This window comes from Budorcas taxicolor, chromosome 18 (genome assembly GCF_023091745.1).
Source record: "Budorcas taxicolor isolate Tak-1 chromosome 18, Takin1.1, whole genome shotgun sequence".
Lineage (NCBI taxonomy): Eukaryota > Metazoa > Chordata > Mammalia > Artiodactyla > Bovidae > Budorcas > Budorcas taxicolor.
In genome coordinates, this window is record NC_068927.1 from 12,419,264 (window position 1) to 12,446,330 (window position 27,067).

General features: G+C 52.1%; 1 protein-coding gene across 1 annotated transcript in view; it reads left to right on the forward strand.

Moving 5' to 3' along the window:
• ATP2C2 (ATPase secretory pathway Ca2+ transporting 2) overlaps nucleotides 1-26,460 on the forward strand; it is a 78,340-nt gene extending 51,880 nt beyond the window's left edge. Inside the window, exons 12-27 of the mRNA XM_052655577.1 lie at nucleotides 8,276-8,400; nucleotides 8,549-8,646; nucleotides 9,233-9,334; nucleotides 10,132-10,221; nucleotides 12,314-12,415; nucleotides 14,190-14,346; nucleotides 16,332-16,502; nucleotides 17,485-17,582; nucleotides 17,672-17,722; nucleotides 19,015-19,181; nucleotides 19,617-19,685; nucleotides 19,758-19,874; nucleotides 20,984-21,131; nucleotides 24,400-24,498; nucleotides 24,586-24,727; nucleotides 26,342-26,460. Of these exons, the coding sequence (XP_052511537.1) occupies nucleotides 8,276-8,400; nucleotides 8,549-8,646; nucleotides 9,233-9,334; nucleotides 10,132-10,221; nucleotides 12,314-12,415; nucleotides 14,190-14,346; nucleotides 16,332-16,502; nucleotides 17,485-17,582; nucleotides 17,672-17,722; nucleotides 19,015-19,181; nucleotides 19,617-19,685; nucleotides 19,758-19,874; nucleotides 20,984-21,131; nucleotides 24,400-24,498; nucleotides 24,586-24,727; nucleotides 26,342-26,460 (1,855 nt within the window). The remainder of the gene's footprint in view (nucleotides 1-8,275; nucleotides 8,401-8,548; nucleotides 8,647-9,232; nucleotides 9,335-10,131; nucleotides 10,222-12,313; nucleotides 12,416-14,189; nucleotides 14,347-16,331; nucleotides 16,503-17,484; nucleotides 17,583-17,671; nucleotides 17,723-19,014; nucleotides 19,182-19,616; nucleotides 19,686-19,757; nucleotides 19,875-20,983; nucleotides 21,132-24,399; nucleotides 24,499-24,585; nucleotides 24,728-26,341) is intronic.
• Nucleotides 26,461-27,067: the final 607 nt, after the last annotated feature.

The window sequence follows — 27,067 nt, forward strand, 5'->3', positions numbered from 1 at the left end:
TTTCCACGGGGTGGAACCCCCACCTTGTGTTGTCTGTAAGATGGTTCAGGTGATACGTTGTTGCTCAGTCACTCAGTTGTGTCCAGCTCTTTGCAACCCCATGGACAGCAGCATGCCAGGCTTCCCTGTCCTTCACTATTTCCTGGAGTTTGCTCAAACTCTTGTCCACTGAGTCGGTGATACCATCCAACCATCTCATCCTCTGTCTCCCCTTCTCCTCCTGCCCTCAGTCTCTCCCAGCATCAGGGTCTTTTCCAGTGAGTCAGCTCTTCACATCAGGTAGCCTAAGTATTAGAGCTTCAGCATCAGTCCTTCCAATGAATATTCAGGGTTGATTTCCTTTAGGATTGACTGGTTTGATCTCCAAACTACTCTCAAGAGTCTTCTCCAACACCACAGTTCAAAAGTATCAAGTCTTCAGCACTCAAGCTTCTTTATGGTCCACCGGTCACATCAGTACACGACTACTGGAAAAATACATAGCTTTGATTATAGAGACCTTTGTCAGCAAAGTGATGTCTCTACTTTTTAATATGCTGTCTAGGCTTGTCATAGCTTTTCTTCCAAGGAGCAATCATCTTTTAATTTCATGGCTGCAGTCACTGTCTGCAGTGATTTTGGAGCCCAAGAAAGTAAAATTTGTCACTGTTTCCATTTTTTTTCCCATCTATTTGCCATGAAGTAATGGGACTGGATGCCCTAATTTTCATTTTCTGAATGTTGAGTTTTAAGCCAACTTTTTCTCTCTCCTCTTTCACCTTCGTCAAGAGGCTCTTTAGTTCCTCTTGGCTTTCTGCCATTAGGGTGGTGTCATTTGCTTATCTGAGGTTATTGATATTTCTCCTGGCAGTCTTGATTCCAGCTTGTGTTTCATCCAGCCTGGCATTTCGTGTGATGCACTCTGCACATAGGTTAAATAAGCAGAGTGACAATATATGGCCTTGACATACTCCTTTTCCAATTTTGAACCAACTCGTTCCATATCTGATTGTACCTGTTGATTCTTGACCTGCATACAGATTTCTCAGGAGGCAGGTAAGGTGGATCTGGTATTCCCATCTCCTTAAGAATTTTCCACTGTTTGTTGTGATCCACACAGTCAAAGGCTTTAGCATAGTCAATGAGGCAGAAGTAGATGTTTTCCTAGAATTCCTTTGCTTTTTCTATGATCCAGCGGATATTGGCAATTTGATCTCTGGTTCCTCTGCCTTTTCTAAATCCAGCTTATACATCTGGAAGTTCTTGGTTCACATACTACTAAAGCCTAGCTTGAAGGATTTTGAGAATTACCTTGCTAGCATGTGAAATGAGTGCAGTTGTGCGGAAGTTTGAACATTCTTTGGCATTGCCCTTTGGGATTGGGATGAAATCCAATAATTATACCTTTTCTAATCCTGTGGCCACTGCTGAGTTTTCCAAATTTGCTGGCAGATTGAGTGCATCAGTTTAACAGCATTATTTTTTAGGGTTTGAAATAGCTCAGCTGAAATTCCATCACCTCCACTAACTTTGTTCAGAGTGATGCTTCCTAAGGCCCACTTGACTTCACACTCCAGGATGTCTGGCTCTAGGTGAGTGACCACACCATCGTGGTTATCTGAGTCATTAAGACCTTTTTTGTACAGTTCTTCTTGCCACCTTTTCTTAATATCTTCTGCTTCTGTTAGGTCTGTACCATTTCTGTCCTTTATCGAGCCCATCTTTGCATGAAATGTTCCCTTGGTATCTCTAATTTCCTTGAAGAGATCTCTAGTCTTTCCCATTCTGTTGTTTTCCTCTATTTCTTTGCATTGATCGCTAAGGAAGGCTTTCTTATCTCTCCTTGCTATTCTTTGGAACTCTGCATTCAGATGGATATATCTTTCCTTTTCTCCTTTGCTTTTCACTTCTCTTCTTTTCTCAACTATTTGTAGGGCCTTATCAGACAACCATTTTGCCTCTTGCATTCCTTTTTCTTGGGGATGGTTTTGATCCACCTCCTATAAAAATGTTACAAGCCTCCGTCCATAGTTCTTCAGGTATTATGTCTACCAGATCTAATCTTGAATCTATTTGACCCCAACAGTTATGGGGTTCTCTTCCACTGTATAATCATAAGGGTTCTGATTTAGGTCATACCTGAATGGCCTAGTGGTTTTCCCTGCTTTCTTCAAATTAGGTGAATTTAGCAATGAGGAGTTCATGATCTGAGCCACAGTCAGGTCCTGGTCTTGTTTTTGCTGATTGTATAGAGCTTCTCCATCTTCAGCAAAGAATATAATCGATCTGATTTCAGTGTTGACCATCTCGTCATGTCCCTGTGTAGAGTCATCTTTTGTGTTGTTGGAAGAGGGTGTTTGCTACGATCAGTGCATTTTCTTGGCAAAACTCTGTTAGCCTTTGCTCTGCTTCATTTTGTACTCAGGCCAAACTTGATTGTTATTCCAGGTATCTCTTGACTTTCTGCTTATGCATTCCAGTCCCCTATGATGAAAAGGACGTCTTTTTTTTTTTTTTTTTTGGTGTTAGTTCTAGAAGGTCTTGTAAGTCTTCACAGAACCATGCAACTTCCACTTCTTTAGCATTAGTTTTGGGGGCATAGACTTGGGTTACTGTGATGTTGAATGGTTTGCCTTGGAAATGAACCAAGGTCTTCCTGTCATTTTTGAGATTGCCACCCATGTGCTGCATTTTGGACTCTTGTTGGCTATGAGGGCTACTTCATGTCTACTAAGGGATTCTTGCCCGCAGTAGTAGATGTAATGGTCATCTGAATTAATTTGCCCATTCTTGTCCATTCGGTCACTGATTCTTAAAATGTTGATGTTCACTCTTGCCATCTCCTGTTTGACCACTTCCAAAGGTGATATGTGGAAAATTATTTTAATATTTATTAAATATTTAATGTTGGTGAGCAAAAATTTATACTTAGTACATCAAACCCATGATGTAAACAAACTTAGATGCCCATCAATTAATGGCCAGATAAGCAACATGCAGTGTATTATTGTTCAGCCACAAAAAAGAGTGAAGCACTGCATTTGATACAGGGTGGTTGGCATAGAAACACGAGGCTAAGAGGAGGGCGAATGTATGGTGCATGTCTGACTCTTTGTGACCCCCATGGACTGTAGCCTGCCAGGCTCTTCTGTCCTTGGGATTTCTCATGCTAGAATACTGGAGTGGGTTGCCATTTCCTCCTCCAGGGGATCTTCCCGACCCAGGGATCCGCCTCCTCATTGCCAGGCAGATACGTTAGTACTGATCCACCTGGGAAGCCCAAAGAGGAGGAAACCAGACACAAATGGCCGCATACTATGACTTTGTTTTTATGAAGTGAAGTGAAAGTCGAATCCTGGAGTGGGTAGCCTTTCCCTTCTCCAGGGGATCCAACCCTGGTCTCCTGCATTGCAGGCGGATTCTTTACCAGCTGAGCCACAAGAGAAGCCCAAGAGTACTGGAGTGGGTAGCCTATCTCTTCTCCAGGGGATCTTCCTGACCCAGGAATCGAACTGGGGTCTCCTGCATTGCAGGCAGATTCTTTACCAACTGAGCTATCAGGGAAGCCCAAGAATAATGGAGTGAATAGCCTATCCCTTCTCCAGCAGATCTTTCTGACCCAAGAATTGAACCGGGGTCTCCTGTGTTGCAAGTGGATTCTTTACCAACTGAACTATCAGGGAAGCCATTTGTTCTCATAAAATGCCCCAAATAGGCAAATCCATACAGACAGAAAAAGTGCCTGCCAGAAGATGAGGTCAGGAAATAAAGAGGGACCACAACAGTTATGGGGATTCTTTAGAGGGTGATTAAGAGGTTCTAAAAGTGATTATGGTGATGGTTATACAACTCTGAATATACTAAAAACCACTGGATTGTATACTTTAGAAGGGCGAGTTTTATGATATGTGAATTACACCTTAACAAAGAAAACAGAAAGCAGGTAATTAAGAAAGTTGTTATTACAAGGATCCTTGGAGCCTTTCTAATTTATACAAAAAAAAGGAAACTGCTTGCAAACAGCCGAGTTGGAACTGCCATTATAGTAAACGACAGTGACGCACCTCCCAGTGGATGGGGCATCCGGTGTGAAGTGTGGAGGCCATGGGGTGCCGGCCGGTGTAGGCAGGAGAACCTTGCAGTGGGGGTGGGATGCACATGTCTCTGGTACTTAGTCAAGTCTGTCTGTGTATAAATGAATGGATGCCTTTACCTGGCAGTTAGCAGTAGGAAGAGAGTCAGGTATGGGTCTTTTAACATTCCAATTGCCTCTTTTTAAACCATGGGGCACTGTGTGCATTGAGAGGCAGGCGGGCAAAGTCCACCTGTGGGCAGGTGTGTGTGCTATTACAGAAGTATTCAATGACTATTTTTTTTTCTTGAGGGTTTTTTTTTTTTAAGGATTTTTTTAAAGTACTTATTTATTTGGCTGTGCTGGGGCTGAGTTGCAGCATGTGGGATCTTTAGTTGTGGCCTGTTGGATCTAGGTCCCTGACCAGGGATGGAACCCTGTTCCCTTGCACTGGGAGGGTGCAGTCTTAGCCACTGGACCACCAGGGAGTCCCCAAAGGTGTTCTTTGGAATAGACAAACTCATGATCTCAAGTTGAATAGGGCGGCCTGACTGTCTCCGGAGCCATGCGCGCCCTGAATGGTATAAAGGAAAACAGAACCCAGGGCTTTCGATGGCCGTTTTTCCTTGTGTCTGTATCTGAATGTTGAGTACACTAGGTGAGTCTGTTCTAGAGTCTTCAGGAAAGTGAAGGGGGCACAGCCAGGGTCGAGGAGGGGTGGGGCTCTGGAGGAACACGTGGCCTTGTTCATCATGGACCACTCTGCTGGGCAGGCTGGTCTCCTGATGGGGAAGCTGGAGCTTAGGCCAGCACACTTGCCCACAGTTACAGGATTCCGGGAGCGGAGGAGACAGACTGCCAACCCCATGCATTCTGCTCCAAAGCCAGGGTCCCGGTCAGTGCCCCCGGCCACCACCCGGGCAGGACAGGGACTCTCCTCCTGCCCCCTGCAGCCCTGGCATTTGGCTTGTTTGCTTGCCCCGTGCGTGTTTGCTGAGCAACTGTTCACTGTGTACTCAATGCTGTTGGAGCTGGACCTTGGAGTCTGCAGGCTGGCGGGGAAAGCAAACGTGAACAATTTAAGTGAATGTTAGCAAAACAGTCACAACTTCTGATCAGTACTGCAAAGGAGACGACAGCTGAGACAGGGATTAAGTGGGGAGATCGGAAGGGGTGTCCCCAGAAAAGGCAGCTGGAGAAGGTTTCTCTGAGGAGTTGAAGCTGGAGAGCTGCGGACCTGCTAGGGGTGGGAAGGGCAGGCGTTCAGATGGGAATGGCGGCAGACGACTGGCAGGGCAGAGGCATGGAGCAGGCAGCAAGCCTGGCTCATCCGCGGAACCCAGAAGGAGGTGCAGCTGGCTGGGGGATGAGACCAGATGGGGCCGGGGCGGGGGGGTGGTCCCTTGGGGGCTGATCACATGGAACCTCTTGGGCCCCGTTTCTTCCAGAGCCCAATCACATCCTCAGAACCCTTCTCCATGAGCTGTGTGGCCATCTCTGCTCTTCTTTGGAGCAGAGAGGCGGTGGGAGGCATGAACCCCAGTGTGTTCCAAGGTGCGGGAGGAGAGAGCAGGGGCCTGGCCTGCTGCCCGTGCTGTGGACAGGAGGCGAGGGCAGGGCTTCCTAGAAGAGGAGGACGCTGTAGAGCTGGGGGCCTTGGACTTGAGCATAACCAACCTCACCACTGAGGGTCCCCGGGAGAGCTTGTCCCCAACAGATTGCAGGGACTGTGACTTAGGCTAGGGGGTGGGGGGGATAGGAGACCCTGGATTCCTAACAGGCTCCCTGGGGATACGGATGCTGTCGGTTCAGGAAGCATCAGTCTGAGAAGTGCAGCCACCCCAGCTGGGACTCCAGCAAGAGGTGGGGCCAGGGAGGAAGGCTGGGCGCTGGAAAGGGGGCTCAGGTGACTAGGTCTTTCAAAGGCTGGGGTGGGGGCAGAGGGTGAGCCTCAGCCATGAGGGGCTCCCAGAATAAGCAGAGCCTTCAGACCATTATGAATGAAAACCTCCTCCACGTGAGGACGCGTCCTGACCCATGTCATCAACCGTGAAAAGTTCCATGAGCCAAAAAGACTGTTAAATATTTCCAGGTCTGTAAGAGAATAGGCTCCTGTGTCCACCCCAACCCCACCTCCCCAGGGTAATTTTTTTAAAAAAATATTTATTTATTTAGCTGTACCAGGTCTTAGTTCCCTGGTCAGGGATCGAACCCAGGACTCCAGCATTGGGAGTGTGGCGTCTTAGCCACTGGACCACTAGGGAAGTCCCTCCCCAGGGTTATTTCTGATTTCTGGTCTTAACAGCTCCTTTTACCCCATTCATCACACTCTGTCTCCGATAAACTTGAAAGAAAACCAACTCTTTTTGTTTCACTTGTGACTTGGGAAAAATGAGGCTCTTCAGTTTTGCTTTGTCTTTGACACTTATTTCTTTATTAGGCTGTGCCGGGCCTCCTAGCTGCAGCATGTGAACTCTTAGTTGCAGCTTGTGGGATTTAGTTCTCCCATCAGGGATCAAACCCGGGGCCCCTGCATTGGGAGCCCGGAGTGTCAGCCACTGGACCACATGGGAAGGGGACTGGCTGGGCAGAGGTATGAAGGAGGGAGCAAGGGAAGTCCCAAGACTCTTCAGTTTTTAGCAGAAGTGAAATCACTCGGAACCTCTCAATCATAAGGTAGAAATGGCAAGATAGCCAGTGTGCAAGAGATTCTCCAAAATAAATAACCCAAGAATCATCCTTTTAAAAACTTTTTCTTGCTTCCCTCTGCTGCAAGGGACCTTCAGGATGAGCCAAGTTCCACTAGCTTTTCCTGGTCTAGCCTAATCTTTATTAGTTTGCCAATTAATTTTTTTATTATGACGAAAGCACCCAGACACACATAATGTCCTTCCCATGCCATGTAGGAGGGAAGGGCCCGCAATAACCCTTCGCAAATGTTTGCTTAGCTGGTCTTGTCAGCCCATGCCATAAAACCAAGGAAGCCTTCTTGCTGTCACTGTGGAAACCAGGCACAGTCTCTCGACCAGACTCTGTCACCTTGGTTTATGTAACTTTCCCCTGAATGCGTCTTTGTCTCCGGGTAAAAGGTCGCCGTTCACATACCATATTTCCTCACTTCTAAGATGCACACTCTTTGTCACTTTTTACCTTCTCTGCAGTCAGACTGCTTCTCACAAGTGAGGTGATAAGAAAGCACTGTGTTGTTGGTTAATGGGCAGTATTTTTCCTTTCTTTAGTGATGCACAAGGTAATGGTGCCCTTTCTAATCAACAGCACCTCAGATTTGATGAAATACTGTAGCCGAGTGTGGCTCTGGCTGGATGGAGATCATCAGCCAGGCTTTCTGGTTATGGACCACCTGTGTAGAGCGCAGAGTATGTGTGAGGCCAGGGTGTGTCTGAGCTCTTGCACTTGCCATGTATTCACTCATTCCTGTGTGTTCAGCAAATATTTACTGACTACCTGCAGGCCTCTGCTGTGCAAAAAGGGCGAGCCCCGTTGGGGTGTGGTGTGGTGACGTTCACTGCACAGCTCTGCAGTCTGCCTCCCTTCCAGCCTCCCCCATGGGTCTGAGATCACTGGCAAGATACAACACTGCCCACAGGAAGGGGATTCTGTGCTTCCAATGCAGATTCCCAAAGCAGGAGCTAATTGGTTCAACTTGAGTCACTTGTTCTCCTCTAATCCAATCAACTGTGGAGGGCAGGGCCACGTGGTACAGAAAGAGTGGGGAGGGGGTCCTAAGGAAGTGAGCAGACACCAAAGCAACCTGCTAAGCTAGGCAAAGGCATCGCTGAGTTACATCATCTCCCCCAGTTTTCATGTCCTTGTCTGGTTTTCTCACAGAAACTGTCTAAACCATTAGACTAACCCAGGGACTTTCGGAACCCAAGAAGTCCACTTATTGTGTGATTCTGGAAATTTCTTTCAAGGGTCCAAGACTTTTATAATAGCAACAGTTTAAATGCAAAAGTACTTAAACAGGAAAAATGTTAGACAGACTAATTCACACTAAAGTGCGGATGTCTGATAGGAGAACAGGGTTTTGCAGGGGGAAAGCTCAGAGCAGTGGACACTGAAGCAGGAGGCAGGTGGATCATGGGATGGGGAGCAGAGAATAGAACAGAGAGGTGGAGAAACCACAGGTGAGCGTCACCGGGCAAACACGTGGTCAACGTCAGCTGGACTTCACATGCACTTAATGTGGCCTTTTCCATCCAGCCTGGCTGTGGCCGCCATCCCTGAGGGTCTGCCCATCGTCGTCACGGTTACGCTGGTCCTGGGAGTGCTGCGCATGGCCCGGAAGCGAGTCATTGTGAAGAAGCTGCCGATCGTGGAGACCTTAGGTAAGGAGCTCCCGCTGGTTGAATACTTACAAATCGGACTGAATGGGCTTCTTGGTGCCATGATAATTCAACCTGAGTGTTTTGTAAGGCTGAGAGTTGATGGTGACGACCTCTTTCTCCCATCAACTCTGACGTCTTCCCGGGCCAGGCTGCTGCAACGTCATCTGTTCCGATAAGACGGGGACTCTGACTGCCAACGAAATGACTGTCACCCAACTCGTAACATCTGATGGGCTCCACGCCGAGGTGAGTCCATGTGAATTCATAAGGTTCGAGACCAAGGAGTGCCCTGCCAGACCTTTATCTTCTCAGAGAAAGCACACAGTCTTCCAGAAAACAATAAGGAAGACATAAATGTGGGTTAGTGGACAGTTTCCTTGCCATTAATACAAATAGCAAGAGCATGACTGATGGAAGGCAGCCACCCCCTGGCTGGCATGACTCTGCACCCTGGTGGTTTACACACTGTCCGCGGTTCCTTTCGCACGCCAACCACTGAGTAACTGCGACTCAGATTGCGTGGGCTGCAAAGGCTAAGACATTTGCTGTCTGGCTCTGTAACAAGCTTGTCCACCCCATTCTAGAGCGTAACTTTGGTCTTCACAGCCATAGTTTTTACTGACTGCAAGACGCCCTGTTGCAATACTGAAGTGCACTAGGTATCTGATGAATACTTAGTTCTGCCGGGGACACGGTCATGCTTGAAGCCTTGCTCATGGTGGGACCATGTCCTCAAGGGTGGACCCTTCCCCCCAGAAAAAAGATACAGGTCAGCCAGGGGAGCGTCTCTTTGCCTCCCAGGGACACGCCTTTCTGCGGCTTTGCCCTGCAGGTCAGTGGAGTTGGCTACAACGGCAATGGGACCGTCTGCCTTTTACCCTCCAAGGAAGTCATTAAGCAGTTTTCCAACGTCTCGGTGGGGAAATTAGTGGAGGTAAGCATCAACAGTGCTGCCGCGGAAATAAACACGCGTCTTAAACAGAGCTGATGGGGATTCTGTCTGCAGATAGAGATGGCAGTTGGACCAACTGGTTCTTGGTGACAACCGGGCCACACCCCAGGGGTCAGGTTATCGAAACGGCCCAGATAGAGATGGCGAGGTGGGAGGTCAGGGGAGAACTGGGACCCCTGCTTCTGCTGCTTGCTCCCTCCCCTCACACCCCTGCATTCACCCCCGTGTTCTTTCCTTAGCTGTTTCTACTTTTTCAGTTATTTTAAATTGAGCTATAGATCACCTGCCACAGAATTCACCACTGCAGAGTACAGTTCAGTGGGTCGCAGTGTCTTCACGAGGTGGTCACCACAGTCTGATCCCAAGACACATCGTCACCCTGATTAGAAGGCCCATGTCCCCATCAGCGGGCCTCACACACGTGAGCCCCAGTCTGTCTGCCTTCCCATTCTCAGTCCTCAGGATGGCTTTGTGACAGCCAGCATTCAGCTGAGTCAGTAAATTATTGGGTTGGCCAAAAAGTACGTTCAAATGTGGTGGAAAAACCTGAACGAACTTCCTGGTCAACCCAGTGTTACCGTGTGACTTTTGCACAGTGGGGACTCTGGCACATTTTGAAGAGTAAATTCGTCCCTCCCTGCCACCCCAGCCCAGGCCCAAAAACTGGTCAAGCCTTCAGGGCTGGACCTTTTCACACACCTGAGTGTGCCCGGGATCCTGACGGGTGTAGCTCCAAACACTAATAAACGACCTTCAGAAACCCCTCCCCGACCTTGCAGGCTGGCTGTGTCGCCAACAACGCCATCATCAGAAAAAACGCCGTGATGGGGCAGCCAACAGAGGGCGCCTTGGTGGCCCTGGCAATGAAGGTAGGTGGTCTGTGCTGTCCACGTGGGCAGTCCTTTCACTGGGAGCCGGATCAGTAGCGGGATTCAAGGTCCTGTCTGAGTGAGGCAGGTCTTCACGTGGCTGTGTCCTCTTCCTTAAAGGACACCAATCATACTGGAATCAGCTCCCCCAGTGACTTCATCTTAACGTTGTCACACCTGCAATGACCTTATTTCCACATCAGACCCCATCACAGGCCCTGGGGAGTTAGACCTTCAATGTGTCTTTAGGGATACATGTAACCCATGACACCCTCTTCAGTTCGGTTCAGCCGCTCAGTCATGTCCAACTCTTTGCAACCCCATGGACTGCAGCACGCCAGGCCTCCCTGTCCATCACCAACTCCCAGAGTCCACTCAAACTCATGTCCATTGAGTCGGTGATGCCATCCAACCATCTCATCCTCTGTCGTCCCCTTCTCCTCCCACCTTCAATCTTCCCCAGCATCAGGGTCTTTTCAAATGTCAGTTCTTTGCATCAGGTGGCCATAATATTGGAGTTTCAGCTTCAGCATCAGTCCTTCCAATGAATATTCAGGACTAATTTCCTTTAGAATGGACTGGTTGGATCTCCTTGTAGTCCAAGTGACCCTCAAGAGTCTTCTCCAACAACACAGTCCAAAAGCATCAAATCTTCGGCTCTCAGCTTTCTTTATGGTCCAACTCTCACATCCATACATGACCGCTGGAAAAACCATAGCCTTGACTAGACGGACCTTTGTTGGCCAAGTAACGTGTCTGCTTTTTAATATGCTGTCTAGGTTGGTCATAACTTTTCTTCCAAGGAGCAAGTGTCTTTTAATTTCATGGCTGTAGTCGCCATCTGCAGTGATTTTATAGCCCCCTCAAATAAAGTCTCTCACTGTTTCCATTGTTTCCCCATCTATTTGCCATGAAGTGATGGGACCAGATGCCATGATCTTCGTTTTCTGAATGTTGAGCTTTAAGCCAACTTTTTCACTCTCCTCTTTCACTTTCATCAAGAGGCTCTTTAACTCTTCTTCCTTTTCTGCCATAAGGGTGGTGTCATCTGCATATCTGAGGTTATTGATATTTCTCCCAGCAATATTGGTCCCAGCTTATGTTTCATCCAGCCCAGCATTTCTCATGATGTGCTCTGCTTATAAGTTAAATAAGCACCCTCTTAGGAGGCTTTTAAGGTGTTTTTCCCCTAATCACGCCCTCCATGAGATTTTTTTTTTTAAGATTTTTTTAAAAAATATGGACCATTTTTAAAGTCTTCATTGAATTTGTTACAACATTGTTTCTGTTTTATGTTTTGGTTTTTTGGCCTCGAGGTATGTGAGTTCTTAGCTCCCCAATCAGGGATGGAACCCACACCCTCTTCTTTGAAAGGAGAAGGCCTAACCACTGAGCCACCAGGGAGGTTCCCACCACCCTTCCCTGGTGGCTCAGACAGTTAAGAATCTGCCTGCAATGCAGAGACCTGGGTTCAATCCCTGGGTCAGGAAGGTTCCCTGGAGGAGGGCATGGCAACCCACTCTAGTATTCTTGCCTGGAGAATCCCATGAACAGAGCAGCTTGGCAGGCTACAGTCCATGGGGTCACAAAGAGTCGGACATGATTGAACAACACACACAGGCAGGTGTACAGGTATTTAATATCACAGATGTACTGTATGTCTGTCCCTATACTGTATGTGTTTTTTCTGTGCTTTATACATAAAAGAACTCAATTTTTCTCACCCCCTAAGGACCCATTTTCACCCCTTGAGTGGGCAGTGGGATGCATTAGGGTTGGTTTACATCTGGGGAAATGGAGGCTCAGATCTGTCCAGGAACTGGCCTGAAAGGCATCAGAGATCAATTGAAAGTCACTGGCAGGGACCCCAGGGGTAACCGCCGGCACCCACTCCCAGGGGCTCCTTCTGCCACCTCTTCAAGTCTGAAACATTCCTCCTGGCAGAAACCCCATGGCCTTTCTCCACGAGCTAAATGCTTGGATTTCTCATCTGCCCAAGGTGGTTTGAATAATGAGTGATTTAAATGGACCGAGCTTTGCATAGAGATTGGTTTAGAATGACTCACTGAAAACATCCCATTTACTACCCCAGATGGACTTAGGCGATATTAAAGATTCATACGTCCGAAAGAAAGAGATCCCGTTCAGTTCGGAGCAGAAGTGGATGGCGGTTCAATGCAGCTCCAAGACCGAGGTGAGGTTGCCTCTCTGCCCCCTTGCAGCCCCCACCCCCACCCCAGCAAAGCAAAATGCAGAGTTCAGGGGATGAGTTTCAAGTTCCCAGCTGCTTCTATGACATCTGAAGACGTGAAAATACAGTTGATGGTGATGAAAGCTCTGAGTTTCTTGGGGCCGCTTTCGAGATTGTCTTCTGAATCTCCGGTCCTCAAAGTGGGGTCCCAGGCCAGCAGCAGCGTCTCCTTGGAATTTGTTTGAAATGCAGATTCTCAGGCTGTGCCCCAGACTCACTGAATCAGATATTCCAAGGGTGGAATCCAGTTGGCTGTGTTCGCTGGGGGTTCTGATGCGAGTTCACATATGAGACCTGGTGGCCTGCAGTACAGCAACTGAGTAATTCCTACCAGAGTGACTACAGGCCCCTACTGATGACGCTGACCCCGTTGCTAACTTGGGCTCCTTTTGTCACATTCCTGCCGTACTGGGTTCTTTACACATATGAGCTCATGTAGCTGTTGCAATGGGGGAACGATCCGGGACGCACCCCCTAGTGTCCACCATAGACAGATGACCTCACATGTGTGTGCACATGTATGTTCTAAGCCACCAAGGGGAATATGTACCAACCTCTTACCAGCTATCCCTGGGTGAGATAGCCCACCCTATCTTCCCCCTCCCCTTGAAAAAAATTTTTTCTGTAGCTTTTTAGATCTTCTACTGAAAAAAAACCAAACTTTTCTTTCTCTTTAAAAAGATTTTTATTGCCTTCCACCTTTTTCTCCAGACTTTCTGCTCTTGCTGGAACCTGCCATGTCTTGTCTATGCTGAGATTTTCCATCTCATTCACGGTGGAAGGCATCTCAGCCAGCTTATCCCAGGTCTTTGCCATGAGTGGACGAGTATAATACAGATTCCCAGTGCTTAAGAGGCGTTCTGGACTTTTTTCAGTGTTGTAATACCTTGAAATCTTATTTTCCCCCAAAGGCAATGATAATATATTTTCATTGAAAAAAAAATGATAGAAATGTGACTTAAAAAGTGGAAGCTTCTGATAATCCTTCCCTTTTTCTCTCTCTGCCCACCCCCCATTCCCACTATGCCCCTCAGCAGTCAGAGATCGGGCCTTCCAGAGTCTACAGGTGCAGGCAGCAACACGTGGGGTGGTAGTTTCTAAAGAAGGCCATGCTGTGTGTAGCGTGTGTAGTTTGTTTTTTTCCCGTAAATGATGTCTTGGACAGCTTTCCGTGTCAGTGCATACAAGCGCCTTCAGTGTCTACCATGAGCAAGTGGGCGCTGTGCTAGGGCTGGGGGTCATACTGACAAGGCACCTGCCGCCTGGACCTTACGGTCTAGGGGAGACGGAGCTTAACAGATACACCAGAAAAGGGTCAGCTGCTCGTTTGGGTTCATCCTCGTAAGCCAAGTTCATGGTGCCTCCCTCGCTCGGAAGTCTCCCTGAACTGGACACCTAGGAGTCAGTCACACATGTAAAAGCTGGGATATGACCAGTTGGTGAAACATGTGGATGCTCTGAGCAACATTGACCAGGGGCCCTGATGCAGGGGGCAGGTGTCCGGGTCACAAATCAGCCCTCTCTGGGCTGCATGTGGTTCCATCACGTGGATTTCCTTAACTTCTCTTCCCAGTGGGGTAATTTATCCCAGACCATCATTGTTAACTGAAACAGATCAATGACCCCACCGTGAACACCTCTGTGTGGATGAGGTGATGGTCACCAGGAGCTGAAGCAGGCAGTGACCGCCAGTGTTTTTCCCTCTGTATTTTCCAAGGAGCAGGAAGATATGTACTTCATGAAGGGGGCCTTTGAGGAGGTCATTCGTTACTGCACCACGTACAACCACGGGGGCATCCCCCTGCCACTGACGCCCCAGCAGCAAGCCTTCTGCCAGCAGGAGGAGAAGAAGATGGGATCCCTGGGCCTGCGAGGTCAGTGGCTGTGTTCCCAGTCCTACACTGAGTCTGCACACGATGCTCACTTCTCAAGTGTCATAACGCGTGGTCCCTGGTCAACACAATAATGATCAGAGGGGTGTCAGGGAGAGTGCTGATGGGAGCAAAGCCAGGGTGGACCCTCCTGGGCAGATGAAACATAGGATGCCCTCCACATCCTAGCCACCAGATGACACCTGTTAACCCAGATGTACCTCATGTGTGCGAGGAGAGGTCCTGAGTTTTCTAAGACGCGTGACCGGGCCGCCCCAGAAACGCTGATTTTCCTGATTGGTCATCTTGCTCAAGGCTTGCTTTCAGGAAAAGCCAGGGTTCTTGTAAATGAACAGACATTTCATTTCTTGGCCATTTCCAGCTTACTGCACCAGAGCCGACACCTTCCCTGATGGGCTGAACATTAAACCTTACTCTTCCTGCTGTCATGTGCCAGCCTGTTATCAGAGAAAGCGTCTAAAAGCACTCTGGAACACGTGTACTCCCTCAGGGGAAATTGAGCAGCGTTGGCTTGCTATATTGGTTTCAATTGCCTTAGTTTTTCTTTGCAGGGGGCAAGAATTATAAATTGCTAGTAGCTCGCTGACCAGTGTCGAAGGTGAGAATGTGGCAGATCTCTGGGCCAGAGCTTCGCAGGGTGGGAAGGGAGGCGTGGCACACAGATCACTGGCACACACCCCAGCATCTCCAGCACACGCCCCAGGCATCACTGGTACATGCCCCCTGCATCTCTGGTACACGCCCCCGGCATCTCCGGCACACGCCCCCGGCATCACCAGTACACGCCCCCTGCATCTCTGGTACACGCCCCCAGCATCTCTGGCACACGCCCCCTGCATCTCTGGCACACGCCCCCAGCATCACTGGTACACGCCCCCTGCATCTCTGGTACACGCCCCCAGCATCTCTGGCACACGCCCCCTGCATCTCTGGCACACGCCCCCTGCATCTCTGGTACACGCCCCCAGCATCACTGGTACACGCCCCCAGCATCACTGGTACACACCCCCTGCATCTCCGGCACACACCCCCAGCATCACTGTACATGTCCCCAGCATCACTGGTACAGCCCCCTGCATCCCCAGCACACGCCCCCAGCATCACTGGTACATGCCCCCTGCATCCCTGGCACACGCCCCCAGCATCACTGGTACCTGCCCCCTGCATCCCCAGCACACGCCCCCAGCATCACTGGTACATGCCCCCTGCATCCCTGGCACATGCCCCCAGCATCACTGGTACCTGCCCCCTGCATCCCTGGCACACTCCCCCAGCATCACTGTACATGTCCCCAGCATCACTGGTACATGCCCCCTGCATCCCCAGCACACGCCCCCAGCATCACTGGTACATGCCCCCTGCATCCCCGGCACACACCCCCAGCATCACTGTACAGCCCCCTGCATCTCCAACACAGTTTGATGACTGAGGGGTCACAGCTGAAACTCCCTGGCCACAGCCTCCCTCCAGTACCAGTAAGGCGACACAGTAAGGTCAGTTCTCACAGCACCCTCCTCGGAGCATCGCTCCTGAGCCGGGCCTGGCTTCTGTGCTACTGAAACATGGTCCTCTCGCCTGTGTTCCTCCCGCACCCTTTTCGTGACTGGATAGCTGCCACCCCATGTCTGCTGGCAGTGACCGAGAAGGGCAGAGCAATGAGAGACAGCAGGCTGTCGGAACGTCCCATGTGCCGGCCACAGATGTTCTCCTGGCCACTTCCCTTGGGCAGGACAACGCCGCCGTTGGACAGGGTCCCATTTCTCATGGGGCACGTTGTCGCTGGCCCTGCTCCCCACCGTGGGTGAGCCGTCAAAAGCTGCTGCCCTGCATGGGCCTGAGGACCCCTGGGAATATCTTCCCTTCCTGCTGTGGTCCAGGAACTTAGGGCCCCAGCCCCACACGGATGGGGTGGGGGCCAGGGCCGATGGGGGATGAAAGTTCTCCAAACCTTCCTGCTCTGTCCACAGTGCTGGCCCTGGCCTCCGGGCCCGAGCTGGGGAAGCTGACATTTCTGGGTCTCATCGGAATCATCGACCCTCCCAGGGCTGGCGTGAAGGAAGCAGTCCAGGTTCTCTCGGAGTCGGGCTTGTCCGTGAAGATGATAACGGGGGATGCTCTGGAGACGGCCTTGGCGATAGGTACCCGGGAGGGGCGGGGGGCACGGGCCACCACCAGTGTTTATTCTTCGAGGGACCTGGTCAGCAGAGCTCACACCTGCCTTCCACGTGCTAGGGAGAGATTTCTGAGGCTCAAAGACCCACATCCCACCGCCCGAGTGGGTGTTTGTCTCTCAAACATCGGCAGGTTCTCCCAAAGAGGGAAAGACCTTGTGCACACTGAGAAGCGTCTGCATGCTCGGGCTGTCTGTCCACCCATGATCACACCTCGTCTCCACAGGCCCAGTCTGTCTTGTGCCACTAGCCGTGTGCCCTTAGCAAACCAGTGAGCCACTCTGACCCTCAGGCTCTTCCTTGGCAGAGGACTGGCTCCCTCCTCCTCCTCCTACTTCATTTATTACTGTTGGGAGGGGTGTCGCACCTTGGTTTTCTTCCCCCTCTTGTCTTAAGGCAGCCTGGCACTAGGGGAAGATCCCAGCCTCTGGAATCAGACAGAAAGAACCATGGCAGGTCCAGTCTTAGCACTTACCTGCCCTGTGACCTTGGGAAAACCACCTCCCTCTGTTTCCTCATCTCTAAAGTGGGGCTCATATAAGGCCTTTGTTGCCAGTTCTGTGGATGGAATTAAGGTCACATACCATAGCAGGTGGCACCAGGGGTAAAGAATCAGCCTGCAGTGTGGGAGAGGCAAGAGACGCAGGTTCGATCCCTGGGTCAGGAAGATCCCCTGGAGAAGGGAATGGCAAGCCAGTCCAGTATTCCTGCCTGGAGAATCCCATGCACAGAGGAGCCTGGCGGGCTGCAGTCCACGGGGCCGCAGGGTGGGACACGACTGAGCGCACGCACAGCATAGCAGCCGCTCTCCAACTGCGGCGGTGCCGGTTTTGTTCTTGCTTTTCCCAGTGGCCAAGGCAGGGCCCAATGTCAGGCAGGCGCAGTGAGGGGCGAGGGCAGGGACCACAGGCTCAGGCCCTCAGAAGGGACCGTCCCCTTCCCGTCCCAGGAAGGAACGTCGGTCTGTGCAACGGGAAGCTGAGCGCCATGTCCGGGGAAGAGGTGGAAAGCACCGAGCAGGGCGAGCTGGCCAAGCGCGTCGGGAAGGTGGGGTCCCCCTGGGGCTCGCAGGCGGGGCGGGGCGGGGCAGCCCGTCCTCAGCACTGATGCTCCGTCCTCTCTGGCTCCGGCTCCAGGTGTCCATCTTCTACAGGACCAGCCCAAAGCACAAACTCAAAATCATCAAGGTCAGTCGTGTGCCTCTTCTGGCCCCTCGGGGCACAGCTCGAGGAGGAGGGGGTGGCGGCTCTGCTCACGGGTGGCCCAGCGGGGGCGCCAGGGTGGCTGCCCCAGCCTCTAGGGAGAGAACTGGGGAGGCCCCGTGCTGTGTCCACCAAAGGCAGGGAGTGGGAACTGGGTGGTGCAAAGGGAGGAACGCAGAGGCCATCCTCGGTTAGTTGGGTGCTTCTTGGTGTATTCCTGTATTTAACTCCAGGCCTTAGTTTCCTCATCTGTAAACTGGGGAGAATGTGAGCAATACCAGCTAATTCACAAGGCAGCAGAGAAGAGGGTGGGACGAAGCCCGCCCGTGAGGCCTTTAGCAGCCGCCTGGCCCACAGCAATGCCCGGGAGAGAGCTGGTGTGACGGTACATCAAAAACAAGGGGGCTAGAGTGAGAGGCTCCTGCAGACGCGTGCTTTTCCTGCACACGGATGCTCTGAAAAGTTGCTCTTTAACGCTTGTGTTTTTCTCTTCTGTGTTACTTGGGGTTTTTTTAGTTCTACAGAGTGAATCTCTGTGCCAGTCATTCTTCAAAGAAAATATTAATACCTATTGGGCACGACATGGATTCACGGGACAAACTGATTATTCTTTGTTAATGGTTGTCAACTGAGAAAACAACAAAAAAGCACACTGTGAGAATTGTGAGTTAAGTTTTACTTGAGGCAGAATGAGGATGATAGCCCAGAGACAGCGCCTCAGATAGCGCTGAGGAACCGCCCCAAAGCGGGGAGGACAGCTGGAAGGACTCTGTGACACCAGACATGCGACTCTGGTGCCGGGCTGACAGCACACGTTTTAGCAGAGGCTTGCTGCTAGTCACGGGGAGCGGATGTCTCTGTTGATGACTTTTTAGCGCTTTTCTGGATATGAAAGGATGTAAGAATCGAGGCTTGTAACATCCACTCCTGAAAATAGCTAGCCTGTTCTGTGGGTTTCTCCCTCACTCTTCATCTCCACCCTGAGCTGCTTTTGGGGGGTGTGGAAGGTCAGCAGCTGCAGTGGCTGGTGACTTCCTCCTTGTAGAAGCAGGTGGCCAGTTTTTGTCATGGTGACAGATGACACAGGCACTGTCCCCTGTGGTCTTAGTTTAGGGCTCACCACAGCCCTGAAAAGGAGGCACTGTGATCCCACTTTGCAGATGGAGAAGCTGAGGCTGAGAGAGCCTGGTGCGGAGGGAGATGAGGGGCGACAGGAGAGAAGGGTCTGGAAGGTAGGTGCTCAGGCTGCAGCCCCCCTGGGGCTCCTCTTTCTGAAGGCTCTGCAGGAGACGGGGGCGATTGTGGCTATGACCGGGGACGGGGTGAACGACGCAGTCGCCCTCAAGTCGGCGGACATTGGCATCGCCATGGGGCAGACGGGGACAGATGTCAGCAAGGAGGCCGCCAACATGATCCTGGTGGATGACGACTTCTCGGCCATCATGTAAGCCGCCCTTCAGGCGGTTCCTTAGTCACAGAAGTGCCTGGGGTGGCGGCCCCCTACTCTGCTGTGGTGGATGAACACGGTGTCCCCAGGCCCCGCCACCACAGAAAGCAGGGTCGGGGCCCCTTCTCCTGGGTGAATCGCCAAGGGGCAGGAGGCACTTTGGGAGTCCTGGGTGAGGGCTGGGGTCCCAGGGCTTGGATGAGAGAATGATCTGTGAGCAATCTTCGGACAGAAGGGTGATTGTGGCTCGGGGACCCGTCCCCAGGAGCTGGTGACACCTATTAGGACATCCCCCTTCTCTACTATTCCCAAGAATGCCAGCAAGGAGAAACGTTACCACTTGTGACACCATCGCCCTTAGCAACTGACGGAGCTGGCTGACCCTTCCTACCCTGCCGTCTTTGTCAGTAAACGCTTTCTCCTCTCTCGCAGGAACGCAGTGGAGGAAGGCAAGGGGATTTTTCATAACATCAAGAACTTCGTCCGCTTTCAGCTGAGCACGTAAGTCCAGGCTGGCGCCCCCTAGTGGCCGGGTCTGGGAGCAGCTGGTGACCTGCCCTGTGTGCCCTGCAGGAGCATCTCTGCCTTGAGCCTCATCACGCTGTCCACCGTGTGCAACCTGCCCAACCCCCTCAACGCCATGCAGATCCTGTGGATCAACATTATCATGGACGGGCCGCCAGCGCAGAGGTGAGGCAGTGGGCTGGCGGGGACGTGCGGGGGGACACGATGAGGGGGACACACTGAGCACAGGAAGAGGCATCCGGTGGGCTGGCCGGGCGATGGCAAACTCTGCCTCAAAGGCTCTCCCTGGGCTACCTGCATTCTGGTCACTGCCTCCAAGAAGTCCTCCCTGATTACTCTAGCAGCAGCGTCCTCCCTCCCAGCCACCCTACCCTGCTTTATTTTTGCCTAGAGGGGAAACTATTTCATTGTTTATCCGATCATAATCCATCTCCCCTTTAGGATGTCAGCTTTGTGGGGGAAGGCTTTGTTCCCTGCAGGGTCCTCGGCTCTGCAGTGGTGCTTGGCACACAGCAGGCACTTAGGGAATTAGTGGCTGGATGAGTGAGGAGGGGATGTGAGGCCAGCAGAGACAGGAGGCAGGTTGGGCTCTGGAGGTGGGGAGGCCTGCATGAGCATGCGAGGGGCTTCCCTGTGTCTGAGCACAGGGTAGGTGGGGCCGCTGAAGTGTTACTGTTACTGATCTAATCATCGCCAGTGACAGCTCCATTCCCCCCATGGCCAGAGGCTTACCTCTTCTCCACACTCTTCCTGGGAACGAGGTGCGAGCACAGATGGACCCCAGCCGTATCTGCCTTGGAGGGGTCTCCCCCAGCATGCTACCTCCTTGATGACCCCACACCGCCCTGCTGGCCGATCCTATTTCAGAGTTGGCTGAAGGCAGGCTGAAGCCAGATCCCATTTCTCCAGGCCGACTGGGACGAGGCCAGGCCCAAGCTGGGGTGGAAGGGTCCCACAGGTGATGGGGTGGCCAGGCGCTGTTCAGGATCATTAAGTCGGCCAAGGGCGGGCTTCTGTGGCCCCGCAGGTGGAGGACCTGCAGGGCTGTCTGCGGGGTCCAGGCCGTGGGGGTACCCAGGAAGGAACCGAAGGGAGCCGGGTGATGAGGGAGGGGGCAGAGGACTGAGGCGGGAGATGACCTGGAGGCACTGCCCACGCCCGCCCAGGCCTTCGACGTGGACCCTGGCGCGTCACTTCACCGTGACCTTGTGCGTTCGACCTCTGCACGTCTTTTCAGTGGTTTATTTCAAAGCGTCTGGTTTTGTCCTGAGCAGCCTGGGTGTGGAGCCGGTGGACAGGGACACACTCCGGCAGCCACCGCGGAACGTCAAGGACCAGATCCTGAGCCGAGCCCTTGTCCTGCGGATCCTCCTCTCGGCCATCACCATCATCAGCGGGACCCTATTCATCTTCTGGAAGGAGGTGAGGGCGTCCTCGCGGGCTCGGTTTGGCTCATCGGTGCGGTCCCGCCCCCGGCACTCAGGTTCCGTGGGGTCTCAGGTTCCGTGGGGTGTGGAGGAGGGCCAGCAGGTGGCAGAGAAAGAAGGGGACCTGGTGCCTCTCCCGCTTGCTGTTACCCCCGGGAAGCAACCTCAGCTCTGAGAGAAACTCCTGTTTTAGTCCCAGGAGGTGGCTATTTGGGAGACCTTACCTTTTTAAAAAACTTATTTTATCCTGGAGTATGGCTGATTTACCAGCTGTGTAGTCCCAGGTGTACAGCAAAGTGACTCAGTTATACATGCATACGTTCACCCTTTTTCAGATTTTTTTTTTACCTTACAGTTTATTACAGGATATTGAGTTCCCTGTGCTGTATACAGTAAGTCCTTGTATATAAATTCATCCCAAAGTCCCAGTTTATCCCTCCACATTTCCCCTTTGGTAACCATTAAGTTTGTTTTCGAAGTCTGTGCGTCTGTTTCATTAATAAGTTCACTTGAATCATTTTTTTTAGATTCCACATCCAGCAACATCATATTTGTCTTTCTCTGTCCGGCTTAGTGTGATAATCTCCAGGTCCATCCATGTTGCTACACATGGCGTTATTTCATTCTTTGACTGAGTGATACTCCATTATATAGAATATATATGCACATATACCCCACACCTTCTTTATCCATTCCTCTGCTGATGGAGACCCAGGCTGCTTCCATGTCTTGGCTATTGTGAATAGTGCTGCTACGAACATCAGGGCACATGTATCTTTTCAAATTGTGATTTTCTCCAGATATATGCCCAGGAATGGGACTGCTGGATCTTAAGGTAATTCTATTTTTAGTTTTTTAAGGAACTTCCATACTGTTCTCCATAGTGGCTGCACTAATTTACATTCCTATCAACAGAGTAAGAGGGCTGCCCTCCTCCATACCTTCTCTAGTGTGTACAGACTTCTTGATGACAGGCATTCTGACTGGTGGGGGTGATATCTGATTGTAGTTTTGATTTACATTTCTCTAATAATTAGCAATGTTGAGCATATTTTCATGTGCCTCTTGGCCATCTATCTGTACGCCATCTTTGGAAAAATGTCTATTTTGTTCTTCTGTCCATTTTTTTATTGGGTCGTTTGTATATTTTGGAGATTGATTCCTTATTGGTTGCTTCAGTTGAAAATATTTTCTCCCATTCTGAGGGTTGTGTTTTCTTTCTTGAAATACAGAATTTTATTTAGAAACTAAAGTAGAAACAAAAAAATCCTGCCAAGAAATACCAGGTGGAAAATGCAAGCTTCCAATAAAATGCAATTTTAGGGCAACAAAAGTCTAAAAGGCCACGAAAGAGAAATAGCACTGCTGTGATTTGAACAGTGGCTACTTATATTTTGGGGCACTGTTACGCAGAATCTGGATCTTTCTCTGCATTCCACACAGAGCATGCACTACACAACAACTTTATCATAAAACACCTGCTTGTTACACACACTTTAGGACGAGCTACCACCAGAAACAAATCAATAGCAATACATCAGGGACCGAGCAATCTCAGTAATGGGTGAGGTTGCAGAATTCTGCCAAATGAAGGAATATAATAGGCTGTGAGCAAAGCAAATGGGGGAGTTAAGAAAGGAAATATTTTAAATGTTAATAATTAATTCAGACATTGTACTAAGTATTGTGCAAAAGAAAATTAACATGTCTATCTCCAAAGAGATTAGTGCACCGGCAAAGGGTTCCGAGCACAGTGGAGGGCTGTGGACAGCACGCACCAAGAATGCCCAGCCTTGTGGGGGAGCGGTGGTCTTCCCTGCTCACTCCCTTTTGACAGAGGTCCAGAAAGAACTGGCAGCACCGTCACCCTGCCTGCTGAGCCTCCACTCCAAGCGGCAAACTGTAAGGCGAGAAAGAGAGGCTAGTCCCCAAGGGGAGCAGAGATCACTGTAAGCTTCTAAGACAGGAAGATGGGCCATGACTCCCATTCAAATCCCAGAGATGGGGGCCAAGTCCCCAGAAGTAGCTGTTAAGACTTGAAAACTGGACACCCCTCATTGCATGGAAATATCGAGGACAACTGGAAAAGTCCTCAGAGGAATGTTCCATGAGAATCCAGCTCTTGGAAGTAGCACTAGAACATCCACTTTACCGGCGTAAGACAGACATCTAGTGGGACGCTGCGGCATAGCTCAGGGAGCTCAGCTCTGTGATGACCTAGCCGGGGAGGACGGTGGTTCAGGAGCGAGGCAGTATGCGCATACTCACGGCCGATTCTCGGCGCTGTACAGCAGAAATCAACACAATACTGTTCAGCAATTATCCTCCAATTAAAAACACACGGGAAAGAAATTCAAGCTCTTCGACTCAGGGTCTCAGGGCTTGAAAGCCCGCCCTGTATTCATCCAGGCAACGAAGCCTCTTGCATCTCAGCAGGAATGCCGTTGGTCAAGGACACTAAAATGGCTTTACGAAGTGACAGACTTACCGTTTGGACCAAGGTCTGCTGGGCCTGAGGGTCAGCCAGCCCTGGGAGGCCTGGGCCAGCAGGTGCCAAAGCTTCCAGGTTCGGGCCCTTCCTTCCTGGACGACCGTCAAGCTCACAAAAGCCCCTGCTGTGTTACATTTCGCACGCTGAAGCAAGTTTAAGGAGCCCCCACGTGTTTATTTTCGTTGTTACTTTCATTACGGAGGATCAGAGAAAGCGTTGCTGTGGTTTACGTCAAGTGTTGTTCTTCCTGTTCCCCTCTCAGATTTTTACAGTATCCAGTCTTACATTTAGGTCTTTAATCCATTTTGAGTTTCTCTCTGTGTGTGGTGTTAGAGAATGTTCTGATTTCACCCTTACCTGTAGCCATCCAGTCTGAAGAGACTGTCTTTTCTCCTCTGTAGGCAGGGGGGTCTTTCCATGGGTCACCTTTCTGTGGCCCCGCAGGTTCAGGCACCCCTGTGCTGAGAGAGCCAGTGACCTAGGTAGAGAATCAGGCAGGCGTGGGAGGCAGGCACCCGATCGCCTGTGTGCAGGAGAGGGGCTGGCCAGGACGCTGGATCACCCCCGCTTCTCAGCTTTTCTCGAGCGTGCCCCCATCCCACCCCAAGAGGCACGGATTGCCTCCTTCCTGCATCCTGACCTTGGGAAGGTGGAGAGGCCCCACCTTTGCCCAGCCCAGGCGCTCAGCCAGGCGCAGGTTCTAACACAGCGGTCCCGAGAGCGGGGTCCCCATTTCCCCCACACCTCCTCACCCCGTGCACTCCTGTTCCAGATGCCCGAGGACAAGGCAAGCACGCCACGCACCACAACCATGGCCTTCACCTGCTTCGTGCTCTTCGACCTCTTCAACGCCTTGACCTGCCGCTCCCAGGTGAGCCCCCAGCAGGACGGGATCGCAGCCTCCCGGCCGAGTGCTCTGGCGGCTCGTGTGCGCTGACCGTGCCCTTCTCCCCCACAGACCAAGCTGGTCTTCGAGATCGGCTTCCTCCGGAACCGCACGTTCCTCTACTCCGTGCTCGGCTCCATCCTGGGACAGCTGGCCGTCATTTACACGCCGCCCCTGCAGAGGGTCTTCCAGACAGAGAGCCTGGGGGCGCTGGGTGAGTGGGAGGGCTCATGGGGGCCGTCCTCACTGCCTGCCTGGGGCGTGAAGTCCCCTCGAGGGGCCATCCTGTCCCCAGGGGACTGGGCTTGTGCCTGAACATGAGCACTGGGCAGGAGGGGGGGATGCCGCGCAGGTGTGAAGAAGGCGCGAAACTCAGAGGCTGGAGTCCCTGCTGGGAGTCGGGGCTGGGGGGGGGCAGAGGGGTTGCAACACCCTGGCCAGCCCCCTCCCCATTCCAGGACAGGAGGCCCCGAGCAGGTGCAGAGAGGCCCCAGGGCAGCCGGATGGACCACGGTCTATGCTGGCTCAGCCTCTGACATGCTGCCTGGGCCTAGGAGTGTCAGCCCACCAGGGGCTGTGATGGGGCCTGTGTGACAGGGACCCCGCTTACCTGGAGACTGGACTGGGCCGGCCGGCAGTTCCTGCTGAGAAGGCCACACGTAGAGACCGTGGCCCTCCGGGTCCCAAGCACACCCGCCTCGGGCAGAGCCCTGGGCATGCTCCCCTGCATCCTCCCCAGGCTTCTGGCAGCCCCACCGTCTTTCCGTGAAAGCTGTGCGAGGTGGCTGGGCCTCCTGTGCCTGAAACCCTGAGCGGAGGGAACAGAGAGGGAGGAAGAGGCCTGAGGAGCAGCAGTGAGCAGAGCCCGTGCAGGGAGGGCTCTGGGCTGACCACCGGCCCAGCTTTGCACTGGGGACCTCAGATCCCAGCGGGCAAGGAGGCTGGTGCGACTGCCAGCCCTGCTCAGGATCCGAGGACCATAAAACCAGCGGTGGTGTCTGAGGTGGTGGAGACAAGGATGCTAGACACCTGGGGGACTCAGTTTTTCTTCCCTGAAATCTAAAAAGCAGGGTCACTGGGAGTGCAGACAAAAGAAAAAAACAATGTTTTTACAGCTATTTCCATCCACTGGGAATTCCATCAGGTTACCTTGTGTAAAGAAGTGCGAGATCTGTGCCAGGCACCACGGCTGTCTCGAATCTTCGACAACAGGGAGCCAAGCAGAGGCTCGGGGGCCAGGCCACCTGGATGAGTCAGGGTGGGGCTGGACTGGGAGCCACGGTCTGGGGCGTCTGCCCCAGGAAGGCTCTCTTTACAGCCAAAGTTGGCAGGCCTGCTGCCCAGCTCTGGTGTTTAGTCTCTCGGTTGTGTCTGACTCTTTGCAACCCCATGGACTGTATGTAGCCCTCCAGGCTCCTCTGTCCATGGGATTTTTCCAGGCAGGAATATGGGAGTGGGTTGCCATTTCCTTCTCCGGGGGATCTTCCCGGCCCACATCTCCTGCATTGCAGGCAGATTCTTTACTGCTGAGCCACCAGGGAAGCCCAGATCAGAGCCGCCCGCGCAGACCAGTAGGTCCTGGTGGAGCTGGCTCTGCAGTGTTCTGCATCCCGGGCTGGAGAGATCTCTGCCCCCTCGGGGGGCATGGACAGTCGGGCCCTCAGCTCCTGCGTCCTGGCCCCTCACCTCTGTCTGCAACTGCCCAAAACTAGAGGACAGAGCTCCGTGGCCACGCCAGGCATTGTGCCAGTGCCAGGCATCGAGGGGCTAGGGACCAGAGGGTAGGCTGTGCACTCTCTGACCTTTTCCTCTTTTTGTCTGTTGGCAGATCTATTGCTTTTAACCGGATTGGCCTCGTCCGTGTTCATCTTGTCAGAGCTCTTCAAGCTATGTGAAAAGTTCTGCTGCAGAGCCCAGAAGGCCCAGACCCCCCAGGAAGATGTATAGTGGACCCTGACCCGTGGAAAGGCCCCTAAATCTCTTATTTTTATGTGACTGTGGCCCTCCGCCTGCCCCGTCCCTCCAAGAGGTGTCTGGGGACATGACAGTGTCAGGCCCGCTCACCTGGCTGTTCCTGGGGAGCCGGTGGGGAGTGCAGGCCCAGCCCTGAGTCCTCGGTCCCCAAGTGCATCCGCCGCTCCGTGCTGCCGGGCCCCAGGCCGAACCGTGAGGAGCCAGCACTATTTATTAAATGACGGTGATTTTTATGAACCGCGTCTGGCTCCGTATTTGTGCCATAGCTCGGTGCCGCGCAGCCCCTGGCAGGAGGGGACACGGGGTGGGGGGTGAGGACGGAGGAGCAGGGGCAGGGTCTGGGCTTCTGGTCACTCTGCCCGTGTCCTCATCCACGAAATGGGGGCTCTGGCTATCTTTAACAGTGATGCCAGGGGGCCCGATGATTATTCTGTTGGCTTTAATCTGCACTTACCTACAAGTGGCCAAGAGGGGACTGTACAGCCTTGTGTTCGTGACCCCGGAGCATGTGGCGAGAGCCAGTCACAGCCTGAGCAGCCTCAGCGGAGAGGGCCTGGGCTTCTGAAGCTGAGCAGGGTGT